This window comes from Aythya marila (genome assembly GCF_965140915.1).
Source record: "Aythya marila genome assembly, chromosome: 10".
Classification (NCBI taxonomy): domain Eukaryota; kingdom Metazoa; phylum Chordata; class Aves; order Anseriformes; family Anatidae; genus Aythya; species Aythya marila.
Window position 1 is genome coordinate 11,429,972 of NC_139051.1, and position 13,184 is coordinate 11,443,155.

The window sequence follows — 13,184 nt, forward strand, 5'->3', positions numbered from 1 at the left end:
TTTCTGTACATACGTTAGGGGTGCTGTTCCCTCATTGTCCTAGCATGCAGCAGTCAGATGGACATACCAAGGAGCAAGGAGAATTCAGCGGAATTGCTGAGTGCCCATGAAATGAACTCCATTAAAACGAGGGAGCAGATTTGGCAGCTAGTGATGCAACAGAAGATGCAAAACCCAGGCTTGGGACCTTGAGATCTCCTTGTAGGACAGCAGTGCCTATGAGTGCTGGAAACAGATCCTGTTTATTCTATTGTTTGAGTCAGACTTGGTATTCAGGAACAATTCCTTGTTTCTATGAGGAGCCATCTTCTAAGCTTATCACGGATGGCTCAGTGCTGAGGTCTGCATGTTGTGGTGTGCCCAAACACTGAATTTTGCTTCCCGTTTTATCACTAATTTTCCTTTCTCTTGTTATTGCTAGGTATTATGCTTGCCTCTGTGGACACGAGGAGCTTGTACGCTATCTTCTAGCCAATGGTGAGCAAAATTGTTCTAGTTATCTTGCTCCCTACTGGTCTGTAGGGATTATATAATGTTCTAACTGTACCTTGTGGAAACTTCTAGTTTAATGAACCATCTAATCAGTAATCTCAGGCTTTAGGGAAGCTTTCTGTGATGACTCATGAGGTATCATGACTTTCTGAAATCACAACTGGTGTTTTAGAAGGGTGAATTGCTATTAGGAGTATGTTGGTGTAAGAATTGTATTTCATCTGAAGAACTGTCCATATAAAATGCTTTTGCAGTCTTCTGATAGCCTTGCTTCATACCCAGGACTTGAAGGTGAAAAGCAAGGACTTTGGCTAACCTGAACTAAAGCAAAGCAAGCCATCCAGGCAGTGTCTGACACTTTGGTTCTTGGCACCTAAGTTCCCTTACACAGTGGTGGCACTCTGCATTCTGGCAGAGGAATCAGTATGCAGAGTGAGATCTGGAATATTTGTTTCTCTCCCTGCATTCGGTGCACTTTAATCTGCCACTCATGTACGTCTAAAATAGGAAAATGCAAGTGCCCTTCAAATTTGTAATAGAGTCTGAAGAGGCGTCTTTTGTCCTCCTGTTAAAAGTCCAAAAAGTGATTGTACTCTTTGTACAGAGAGATTCTTCTCCCCAGAACATTGCTGGAATCATACTGAGTGACTTATTACCAAAGTCAATTTAAATGAGTCATGACGTCTTCAGAAAGGAATTATGTGGTGGGAGTACAGCTTTAGGTTATGCACGTGTAGCGGGAATTTAATTTTCATAATTGTGCTCAGCAGCACAGGAGATCACAGCGAAACGGATCATCAGCTGAAAATTGTACTTGTTTAGTGACCATTCAGGGACACATGAAAGACACAGCTCTGCCCTCCAGCATGTACCTGTTGTCATTTTGCAGGAGCAAAATGTGAGGCAAACACTTTTGATGGGGAACGTTGTTTGTATGGAGCTTTGAGTGATGCCATCCGACGTCTGCTGAAGGAGTACAAACAGATCACAGCGAAGTGCATGAAAAGAGACTACTACGATGTCTTCCTACAGCGGTAAGCAGATGGGACAGCTCTGTGTGCAGTGCACGCTGTCATCCTTCCGTAGCTGTTAACCTGGATATTCAAGCTCCCTGTTAAGGGCCGATTTGCAAGGCAGATGATCAGAACCTTATCTCATTCCTGTGCACGTAGAGCTTCCTAGGGGCACATGTTCCTATGTCGCCCTAAGGCTGACTTCCAGGTACATGTGCATTGAAAATATAGCCTTCGGGTACAGGTTCCAGAGCCAACAGAAAGTTGGACTTTCTAACACAGAAGCATTAGACTGTCATCCTTGACTGTCAAATCTAAATCAGGTCACCAAAACCACATCAGCAATTTAGGATAAATGACAGCTAAAATTAAGTTTCTGGCCTCAAGTACTATAGCCTGCAACCAAGGTTTCCAACAGTGACAATAGGTGTCTTATTTTTGAGATGCTCAGTTTGGGCTTCTTAAGGTGCTCTTACAGGCAGGTTGCTGAGCTCTTTCTTTTTGTTCATTAACATTTAATTAAAATGTGTTAATTTTAAGATGTTTCTGAAAGTTACCTGTCACACCATGTAGTCTTAGCCTAGAGCTCAAAAAGAAGCCTAACTTGCTCTACAAGTAGAGGAATAGTGTCAGTCTTTCTCTCTTGCTGTTTTTCTACCCTGGAAGCTCTTACATTATTACACAAACTTTTTTCTTTTTAATTTAAAAAAAATATAAAAAAAAAAACAAACACAACCATGGATTTCAGCATCTATATCTTCAAATTTGGAGAGAAAGCAAGTCCTGGAAAGATCTGAAAATCTTCCCATTACTGCAGAGTCCTAATTTCTAAAGCTGTGAGAAAAGAGTGGAGGAAGGAAACTTATTTGTCTAACTAAAATCAAATTCTGCCTTATGTGGAAGTAGAGTTTCGCAGGGTGATCTGTCACTTCCCGATGAGTTTGTGGCTCAGATAATGCAAGGTTACACATGAAAACCAAAATGTGCTGTTTTCTACTTCTCATTCCAAACAGATTTAGCATTAAAATTGAAACAAAGGGCAACAGTAGGGGGGCAAAAAATTTACACCTAACTGTTTCCATTTCATTTTGGACAAGACAGTAGTAGGAGGGATGTAGTGGCAGGAGCTTGAGATCAGCATTCAGGACCCTGCTGTGATATCATCTGCTTGCATGACCCCCATGCCTTTCTGTGCATCAGTCCTGCTCTCTAAAGGGAGTATGGTGCTTATTTCTCCTGCCTCATTTGTGAGGGATGTTTGTGAGGATATTAATGAAAGAGGTGATGGGTGTTAGGAAACACTGTTGAGGGATGCCAAAAATCTTTTAAGTAGCAATCTTATTTTTCTCCTTTTCAGGAGTGAGGGTATGGGCATGCAAGCATAAACAGGGCTTCATCTCTGATGTGGTAATCGCCTGTGTTTCATGCCTGTAACATCCTTCCTTCTTCTAAGGGTGTGTGATCTCAAGTCCCTTCCTGTTTGGTGCATGGTTAACTCATGCACACTGACAGTGGCCAGGGAGCAGAAAAGTTGTACCTTATCTTGTGGTGGGGTAATTCTTTTATGAAAATGTGTGCTTCTCTGGGTCATGAACAAATGCTGGTTGTCATATGAAAGTTTAAAAGTAGGATTAACCTTTAAAAGATGTGTTTGGGGGCAGCTAGTCCCTCGTTAAAATCCTCTGCCTGCATTCAGGGGCTCACCTGAGGCAGGGAAGTTCTTCCTCAGTCTGCTTTTGACATGAATTAGGTATTAATCATACAACACTCAGGTAAGTTTGTAACTTTTTCAAATTACTTTTACCACCAAACATTAAAACTGCCTGATTTGATAAAAGGCATCTAGGCAAAGCAGTCTGCCTTTAAATTCTCTTACTTTCTTCCCCCCTGCACTTTGTGACCTGTTGTTCATTTGGAGCTTAATGTTACCGGTGTCTCCCACTAGCTTTGCTCCATTCTCTCCTTTTTCATTTTGCAGCAGATTTCCCCTCTCTTTGTTCCCTACAGGTTGCTGGAGCAGGGTTATCAAAGCGACATCGTTTTCATTGTTCATGGCAAATCCTTCTGTGCCCACCGCTGCATTCTCAGTGCTCGCAGCGCCTACTTTGCAGAAATGTTTGAGACCAAGTGGAAGGGGAAGAACATGATAGTGTTGAAGCATCCACTGGTGAGCAGGGCTGTGCTTCCAGCCTTTCTTTTCCTTTTTCAGTGGGGTGAGAAAAGTGAGTGGGAAGGATGGTTTGAGGGTTAGCTTCCACAGTGGAAGTCTTGGAGCTCAGAATGACCCTAGGCAAGGAGAAGGACTTGCGAAGGCACTTTATGCATAAAATAGCATCTTATTGGATTAACAAAGGGCTGTAAGGCTGCATAGTTTGCCTTTGTTCCCTCTGTCACAGGCTCAAACATAGCTTAATTAATTGCAGTAGCAGGTAGCTGTTACCATCTGCCAGCTGCGTCATAACTCCTCTGTGAGTTGAGTCGCTCTAATTCCTGGTGGACAGGTGGTCTCTAGTGAAGACATCACCTCCATAATTGGTACTAATTGAGTCCCTTTTGTTGCCTTTACAGCAAGAACTAAACATGCCCTAAGTACATTCCATCCATTAATCACCAATACTCTGGCGTATGTTTCCATTGCTTGATTGTGGCTGTGCAAAACCTCTCATGGCAAACACAGTTCCAGTTTCTCAGGACATTACTTAATGTTTCTCCTTTCTCTTTGTACAAGAACATAGCTGTCCTGTCAAATTAAGAAGAGGGTTTGGAAATATTTGTGACCAGTGAAAGAGGGGATTTTACAGAGTGTGCATTATAACTGTCTTTGGAGCACTTGCATTAGTCAGGTCCTGTCCCATAGGCACACGGATTAGTGTCAGCTGATACATTTGAAGAGCAGTGTAAACCAGGTGGAGTGGCAGCATCAGTTATGCAAGGAACATAGAAATTAGATACTCAGATTGCTGTGTCTGAGTTGCCATTTGTGTGAGTGTTTTTTTTTTTTTTTTTTCCCAACTTGTTCAGGATCATGTTGGTATCCAGGCAAGATTCAAGCTTGTTAAATTCCTGGGAATTCTAACAGTAACTTTCTTATGTTTTATTTTAGATTAATCCAGCAGCCTTTGGCGCTCTGCTGCAGTATCTGTACACAGGTAAATGATTTACTGTCTAGTGCATGTATACGTGGCTGGTGGGTTGCTGTCTGTGCCTCTGCCATAGCATAGTTTGGGTGGCGCAGGCTTGCAGACAGGCATGTTTGGGTACATGAGTTGCCAACACATCCTTTCTGCTGGCAGAAGGGGAGAATGTGAGCAATCCATGGCTCTTCCAAGTTGTTTGTACCTTTTGCCAGTTGTTGTCCTGCCAATAACTATACAGTCAATTAAAAAAAAATCAGCTTTGGCTGATTGGCTGGCTGGATGGGGAGAATGTATTTTTAACTTAGAGAAGGTAAATTTATCATCTGGGGTAACAATCTCTATAGTTGTTGAAAACCCAGCTTTCCACATAGGGCATTTTCAGTCTGGCAGACCTGATCAATGTGTGCTGAATGCTTTGACTACTTGCTGATATTTTTTTTCTGAGCAGCAGTGGATCATAAACCGTCAGTCAAAATGCCAAATGTTGCATTGTGTGCATGTTGAGTGCTGAGCTATTTCAGGCCAGGAGGTGGTGCCAGAAAATAACTTTATCTTCAGGGCTGTCTCCCCAGTTCAGCATTTTCAGAAATACTCCTCATGACATTTTCAGTGATGCTAAAAGATTCTGGGGTTACAGTTCATGAGCCTAAAGTGTTTTCTCACCCCAAACCAGACAGTCCGTGGTGGCAGTAATACATGATGCTGTTGTGCTGCTCTTTTTTATTTTCTGAGAGAAGTAGCTGCATTTTTGTATAAGCCTGTTACATCTTTGACTTCTTGAATGGAGCTGTTAGGATAGATGCTGGAAAGTGGGAATATGAATCAGATGCCAAACTGAGATGGGGGTGGGCTAGCAGATCTTAGCTTCTTGGAATGAGTTGTAACTGGACACTGAAAGGTGAGGTGATGTCTCTAATTATTGCATTTCTGTGCCATCCAGTCTTCAGTCCTTGAATTTACCATTTTTACAGGTAAGTGATATGGGTTAAAAAAAACTGTCTACATTTCTTCTTCACAGGTCGTCTCGATATTGATGTAGAATATGTAAATGATTGCAAGAGATTAGCCAAACAGTGTCGTCTGCAAGACCTTATAGATGACTTGGAGACCAAATGTAAAAAAGTCTATGAATTTGGTAAGCATCTTACGTGCTGTTGTCTCTGCTGTGCAAGTGCCCTTTCAAGGAGAAAGAGGAAAGCGTGATGGTGGATATTTCATGGTGGCCCCCTTGGGGCTTCCAGAACATGATTTTGTTGTGGAATCCCCATGTTTGCATGATAGTTTTCAGTCACGGGTTCTCTGGGGGGCAGCTGAAGTGGTTTCTGGCATGTGCATGTTTATCATTTACATAAAATGTTTTCATTATAGTAGAACAGCTGTGGCAGCAGGACTTTGCTGTGGTTGCTGGCCACTCAGTGCAACACTATGGGGTATATTGGGAAGTGCCTTTCAGCAAAGAGTTTATTTAAATCCCCGGGGAGATAAAATATGTAGAACTGGAAGTCCTTTTCTGCATTTAGCTGACTCCTAACCAAAGTAAAACATTCGATAATTAGTTCAAAATGAATGCAGAAAGAGATACAATACTTTTAAAAACAGAGAAGTATTTCTGAAAGGATGTGCGTATTTTTAACACGTGTCTGTGCCAAATGTTAAATGATTCAATCCTCTATTTAAGGGCTTTTTGTTATCCAGAAGGCTTGTGATCTAGTCATGACATCAGCTTATTGCATGAAAGCCAACAGTTGGAGTTTATCATTCATCTCTTTAGCTCAAGAAAAAGGACACGTGAAGAATCAAAACAGCACAAGTAGGGCAAAGCAGTGTTAATCATTAAATAACAGAAAGGTATCTGGTAACAAAACCTTCAGGCTGAAAAAATCTGATTCTCATTTCATGCTCTGAGTTAACTCCTTTACTTCAACCAAGTGAATTTCATTTCAGGAAGGTAATGTAGTTTGTAGCTTCTAAGTCAATAGCATCTTTTTCCTTGATCTAAGAGGTGAGGGCGTAGCTATTCCAGCTTTCCATTTTGAATTACAAATTCTGATTATTCAGCCTCCTAAAGTTGCCGGGCTTAACAGATAGAGATAATATTCTGACTCAAGAAATTCCTCACCTGCAGATCACGTGGAAGATTTTGCCATGTATACGTCTCCCCTTAGCCACGTGCAATTGTTTGTTGGTGATGGGATACTGGGTTACAACAGTGCAGCTGTTCCCATATAGACCAGGCTGCAAGTGGAAGCTGTGTCATAAGTCTTACCTTAGCTGTGTAAACACAAATGTTAACACATCTGCAGAGATGAGAAATGTATTTCTTGGTTTCTTTTTATGAAATGCTAAGTGTAAGATGTCAATCTGGATATTACATGGTTGGTGGAAAAGGGGAGTGGTGGAGAATACTAGAAGTGGGAAATAATAATTGCTTAGGCATCAGGTAACAGAATTGTCCTGTGGTATCTTTTGATATCAGAGTAATCCAGTGAGATGCAGGAGATCTTTTTTCTTTTTTCTTTTTTTTCCTCCCAGGGTCTAGCTGAGACCCTGAAGGTGAGCATTCCACCTTAATACATTAAATTAAAATCTCATATTACGTTGTGGGAGGAAAGTAAAGTGAATAAATTTCTGGCTGTCTAAAGCCACTCATTGGCATCTTAAGGATCATAAAGTCCAGTGGTTTATTTAGCAAACTGCCAAACTTCTTGGCAGGCTCAGAAAATGCAAAATGGTGAAGTAACATTTCAGGGTGCTTGGGAGTTCCCGGTGCAAGCTGTGCCTGCGAAAGTGATAAAAACCTTCTGGGTGGCAGAGAATAAGTCTTTTAATTTCCTTGCTCTTTGGCAGGAAAGAGCTGTTCTTCATGTGTAAGGTCTGACAGAAGACATAATCAATGTGTTTAAAGCACTGATGGAAATCCTAGGCTTAATTTTTATTCACAACAGGTTGGATTCAATGGAATAGACAGAACTGCTGATAGGTCTGTTAAATGTTTTGTCTCCTATCAGATTTCAGGTGGAAGCCAGGAGAACTTGTTGATTCTCCAGAAAATGATACATGCAAGAATTATAGACGTTAAAAATGGGAAAGACCTGACATCACATGTCTGGCACTGGACAAAGCATTACTGTTCTCTCTCATGCATTAGGAATCTCTGCTTGTTCAAAGTGTTTGCTGTGGAACAGACATCTGATTTGGGTCTGCAGAGCAGGGTCATGTCCTGCATCTCTGTTACAAAGTGGAAACATGCCTAATAAAACATGCGAGTTCAGGCCTGTGCAGCTCCAGTGGATAATAGCAGTCTTTGCAATGTCATTATCTAGAGTTAATCAGCGTTTCAAAAACACTTAGTGACTTGGCACCCACAGGCAGTAGTTTAGGAAAACCTGGAGAGGATGACCCACAGCATTCTGCTGCACCTGAGATAGACTTCAGTGTGACTGCTTGCATGTGGACGGTGCCTACAAAAAGAAAAAAATGTTGCAGTGTTTGGAAGAGCTCAGACAGGGTTTGTCCAGACTAAGCCATAATCCTTCCTACAGAAGTGAATATATTTGAAAATAAACATTCTGTAGTTACTTCTACAACTTCTACAAAAGGTTTGGAAGAAGGATTATCATTCTGTGATGCTCACCTTCATGGTGGAGGCACTGGAGATACAGAATTAATTGTTGCAGTTTGCTGTGGCATTGGGAAGAGGAAGCATAAGGCGTTACCTGGGTGTGACACCATTTTGTGAAGGTTTGGAAGTTTGGTGTTTGTTTTTTGTGGTGCATTGACTCAGCTGAAACAAAAGAATACAAAGACGTATTGAGCAGCAGAAGCAAAGGCAGCTGATGAATTGGGAGGTGATGTTCAGTGCTGTACAGCTGGGCTGGATTGGGAGGGAAGACAAAATCACTCCTTCCTCAGCCAGAGCTGGGTTATTCCCTCCAGGTCTTTGCATTGTTTATGTTGCCTGTTCCCGAAAGCCCTTCATTCCCACTTTTTGCTAAAGGTGATGGTCCCTGCTGCTTCCTTGCAGCCAACAGCTTTTTCCTGTTTTGTCACTTTGATTTTTTTTTATTGTTTCTGTTAGGAGAGAGTTGCATGTGCTACCAAATGCTGTACTCCTGGGTTTTGGGAGACACAGTGTCTGAAATGTCTCCAGGTAGATGTGCTTCTCAGACAAACCACCGTTCTTTCATGCTTCTGTGAAAGTGCACAGATGCTTTGCAGATCCCATGAGAACTCTTTCCCTTGACTACTGCTTAAAACTTGCTGGGTCCATTAGTGCTCACAGAGCCTGATTGATCTGGCGACGACAGGCACTACACAGATATAAACGATTCTCTCTGCCATAAAGAGTTCCTAATTGCACAGTGAGAAATTTGCTTCCCTCACACTGGTCTGTAAGTGGACAGGGCTCTTCAAGCAACGTGTTTGAGTTGGTGCCAGGTCTCCTTTTGGCTTACTTCCCTTATCTGAAGGTGGCATTCAGTGCTAACAGAGCAGCCCATCTCCCCGCTGGTGTAGCTCCATGTGTAGCAGTGATGGTACCTGGCTGTCTTGTAGATTACCCTTCCTTTTCCAGCATCCTCCTGGGATATTCGGCCTATCTGAGGCACGCTGGTAGCGTATCTGAAGGGTGCAGCAGTAATGTGGAGGAGGGGGCGGAGAACTTGTTTTGAGGCACATCATGGTCTCGTTTCGCCCACGGCCCCGTGAAGTCATCTGATGGAGCTCACGTAGTGCTGCGCAAAATGTCAGGAAAAATGAGGTCTCAAGGTGGCGTGATTCACCTGTGAGGGGTTTTAATGCGGTGAATCATACCTGTCAAATTATTCTGAGCGCTTCAGTGTGGGGCTGCTTAACTCTTTTGTCCTTGAGAGTTAACTTTGCTTCTCCGTGGCTCCCAGCAGCATCTCAAGCCTTCCTTACCTCAGCTTGGCATTCGCCAGTGGTGCGTCACGTTTTTCACGTGCTTCCTTGTGTACCAGGGACTCCTGAATGTCTCGTGTGCTCCAGTCCTCACCCAAAATGTGCTGACTTGAAAACAAACCTGAGGAGCGGTGTGCCAGCAGCGGTAGTGTTTCCGTCCAGCACTGCCAGTTTGGTTTGCTGCTCGTTTGAGGTTGGAGCATTCCTCTCTGTTATTCACAAAGCTGAACTTCCAAAAGCAGCAAAGATTTCTTAATCTTTCTTGCTTGATTAAGTTCAAATACTTGTCTCATATTGCCTTTTCCATTGGAAAAAGGGATTGATTACAAGTGCTACAGCAGCCTGCTTTTCTTCTGACAGAGGGATGATGGCAGGTTTAAATGTTTGTCTCTCGTGTGATGGCACATGTAGTTCTCAGTAGTTTTTGGAGGGACTTCAGACTTCTCTAAGATGCTGGTGTTGGAGCAAACTGGAGACTTGTGCTTTAGCATCAAGAAGAGCAAACCCTTCTGTAAGGGCATGGCAGCAGCCTGCTGGCCTACAGGTGTGCAGCAAGGCTGTTGGCTTCAGTGAGCTCCACATCATTTTGATCATAGCAAGACCACAAAATTAAGGACATGTGTATTGCTTCTCCTTTACCAGGCTGTTTAGTGACAGGGCAAGACAGTAAGACACGCTAAGCCTGAAAAAGGCAAATAAAGTGGTAGTCTGTGTGCGGTTTATTTGGTCTCTTTGGTGGTGGTGGCAATGATTATTTAATATTTGCAAACAGCAAAGGCTTACTCAGGAGACCAGGTGTTCTGGGGGTCTTTGTGCTATGGTATCTCCATAGGTAGAGAGTAGAGAACAGACTTAGGAGCACAGAAGTTATTATCTAAACAAGAGTAAATCCCTTTGTTGCATGGAATGCAGTTAGGATGGCACAGCTGAAACAAGACCCATGAAAGCACGTGGCAGAGCGGAGAGGCATGGGGACAGCTTCATTTTACCCATCTTATCCCTCATCAAGGGCTCCACCATAGGTGGTGCTGTCAGTGGTGAGGATGGTCAGCTGGAGAAGTCTCTGTACGGGTGACTCTTGCAGGGATCAGCAACCTGTAGGACAGTCCTCGGCTATACCTGATGACAAGGATTGCAGAGAACAAGCTTGAAATATGCCTGTAGCAACTTTGTGTTCGCTAGTATTCATATTTTGGTGCAAGGAATAAGTTTGAGGAGAGACAATACAGGCATCCCTTTCCAGCCCTGCTCCCGAACTGTAGTGAGGGGTGCTGTGTGCATGTTCACGCAGGGCCATCACTTGTGCAGTGCAGTAAAAGCTACACAGCAGTAACGCTGACGTTTCCTGCAGTCTCTTTCTTTTCTCTAAATGGGAGAAAATGTTCGTATAGGAATTTAGGCATCTCTGCTGTTTTGTTTTTTGCTTCTTCCAGTTTCTTCCAAGCCAGGGACCTGTGTGAAAGTGCTGACGATTGAGCCCACAGGTAACTGCCGGCTGCAGGAAGATCTGGCTCTTCTAGCAGACTGCGCCCTGCCAGCTGAACTGCGGGTAGGGAGCATTTATCCTACTTCTGGTCTCTCTGGGGCTGTGGTATGTGTTCACATGTGTTCGGTCTCATTCTCTCCATTTGAGTTTAATGCTTGCTTGTTTGCTGGTGTTAATGCTCCAAGCTGATTTTGTAAATTCTGAAGCGTTTTATTGCTTGGAAATGCTGTAAAAGTATTTAATGAGGCTGTCAGTGCTGGGCCTTTCACTCGGATTTCTCCCCCGGCAGGGATCTTGGTAAATGAAACCCTTGCCATGCACTTGGTGGGGATTTCCCCATTGACTACAATGGGACAAGAGTTGGCCCCCAGCTCTTTTTCTTTCCCCCAACCACCCTTCTTGAATACCAGGAATACTTTATCAGTGGGCACTGTTACCCAAGGGGGCGCATAGATGGAAGGTGTCTTGCTGGGCTTACTTGCTGGGAACTGACGCCCTGCAGCTTCAAACCCTGCTTTCAAACCCTGAAATATGTTCAGCAGAAATGAGTCCTTCCGAAGCAAATGTAACTTGACTGGCAATAGATCTGTTTTTCATAATTATGTCTTGTTGATCCCTAGAAACGGTCCACAGACAACAGATTGATGATCATAACGTTAAAATACCATCAGGATTATTAGTTAGCCTCAGATACGTGGATATTTGCACCTAGTTGTGGGAGAATAGGTTAAAGATTAGAGGTCTTCATTCTCCTTGCATCTGTTGCTTTCTCTAGTACCAGCAGTTTCACTTTGCTTTTGTCTGCCCTCTTTTTCTTTCTCTTTCATACCAAGCACTGAATTTAATAACATGAACTCATCTTTGGTGGCTGCTATGCCCAGAGGTTGTATGAGTGAGTGCTGTAGCAAAGTTTATTGCCTTTCTTCTTCTTTTTTTTTTTTTTTCTTTTCATCTCCTGCTGAATAGACCTGTAATAGACCTGTATGCTGCAGATGTCAGGGAATTTGATGAAGCAGAGAGGATCCTTTGCTCAGTGTGTGTGTGTGTGCATGCAAGTGCAAGAGTGTGAGTGACCAGCCTGATGAACAGAGTCTTACCTGCAATATGCCGGTGTGTTTTGTGCTGGCTTTTGGCAGACACGTTTCTTTGAGTACAGAGCTCTTTATAGAGGTAGTTTTTCTCTGTCAGGTTTCCACCTACCAACTCAGGCATCGTTCCTATGTAACTTCTCTCCCCCAGATAACTGCATTTGTTTGTGGCTCTCAGTATGCTTTCCTATATGCTTGCAGGCTATAAAGAGAGGTGATACTAAAAGAAATCCCTAGTATTACCTCCCCAGGAATTAAAATATGGATTGTGGCCCCAGAACGGTGAGATTTACACAAAATTTAAGTCACTCCACAAATAAATCTAATGCTTTCTGTTTGATTTCTTGTTCCTAGATCTTTATACCACAATCCCGTCAGAGTTAAGGTTTTCTCCTCAAGAGTTAGAAACACTTCCCATGTAATTCTTTCATGTAGAATAGGAACTGGAAGGAAAATGCAAAACTTGGAATAATGCAGTCATCTGACAGTGCCATGAATGCCTTTGTGAGTTGTGGTTTTCTTGCTGTGTTCATAAACCAGAAAGAAAGCAGCTACAACAGCGTTAGGGTTGTTAGGGCTGTGAAAGTGAAGAAGGCATGGGCATATGCCTATTCAGTAGGGATTTTGTATGCTGTGCACAAACGTGTGCTTCTTTAAAGTCAAATTCTAAAAGATTTCCCTGTTGTTTCTCTCCATATTTTTTTCAATAATTTACAAAGAATATATAAACAAAGGTCATCATCCTATCTCCATTTATCTCTTCCTAACATTTGCAAATTGGTAAATTCTGTGAATTAGAAATCTTTGTCCTGGACAGAGAATTCCCACTTCCTCACTTCTACAGGGTCTCACATCCTACAAGGAATAGTATACAAACCATTTAACTCAAAATGTCGGTGTCAACCGAATAGTCATGTTCAAGTATCTATGTTCTCTAGAGAAACATAAACATTTTCTAGCATATGCAAAACACAATTGGTGTTTGGCTTCCGGGTCAAATCCAGCATTTTTTGATGGCAGTTCAGGTAATAACCAGAATTTGATGAGG

The 13,184-nt window shown here is 42.7% G+C and overlaps 1 protein-coding gene across 1 annotated transcript in view; it reads left to right on the top strand.

The window, feature by feature from the left end:
* Window positions 1-13,184, top strand: part of ABTB1 (ankyrin repeat and BTB domain containing 1) — a 28,551-nt gene that overhangs the window by 2,540 nt on the left and 12,827 nt on the right. Inside the window, exons 3-8 of the mRNA XM_082767826.1 lie at window positions 422-477; window positions 1,382-1,526; window positions 3,513-3,672; window positions 4,609-4,654; window positions 5,661-5,777; window positions 10,996-11,111. Of these exons, the coding sequence (XP_082623952.1) occupies window positions 422-477; window positions 1,382-1,526; window positions 3,513-3,672; window positions 4,609-4,654; window positions 5,661-5,777; window positions 10,996-11,111 (640 nt within the window). The remainder of the gene's footprint in view (window positions 1-421; window positions 478-1,381; window positions 1,527-3,512; window positions 3,673-4,608; window positions 4,655-5,660; window positions 5,778-10,995; window positions 11,112-13,184) is intronic.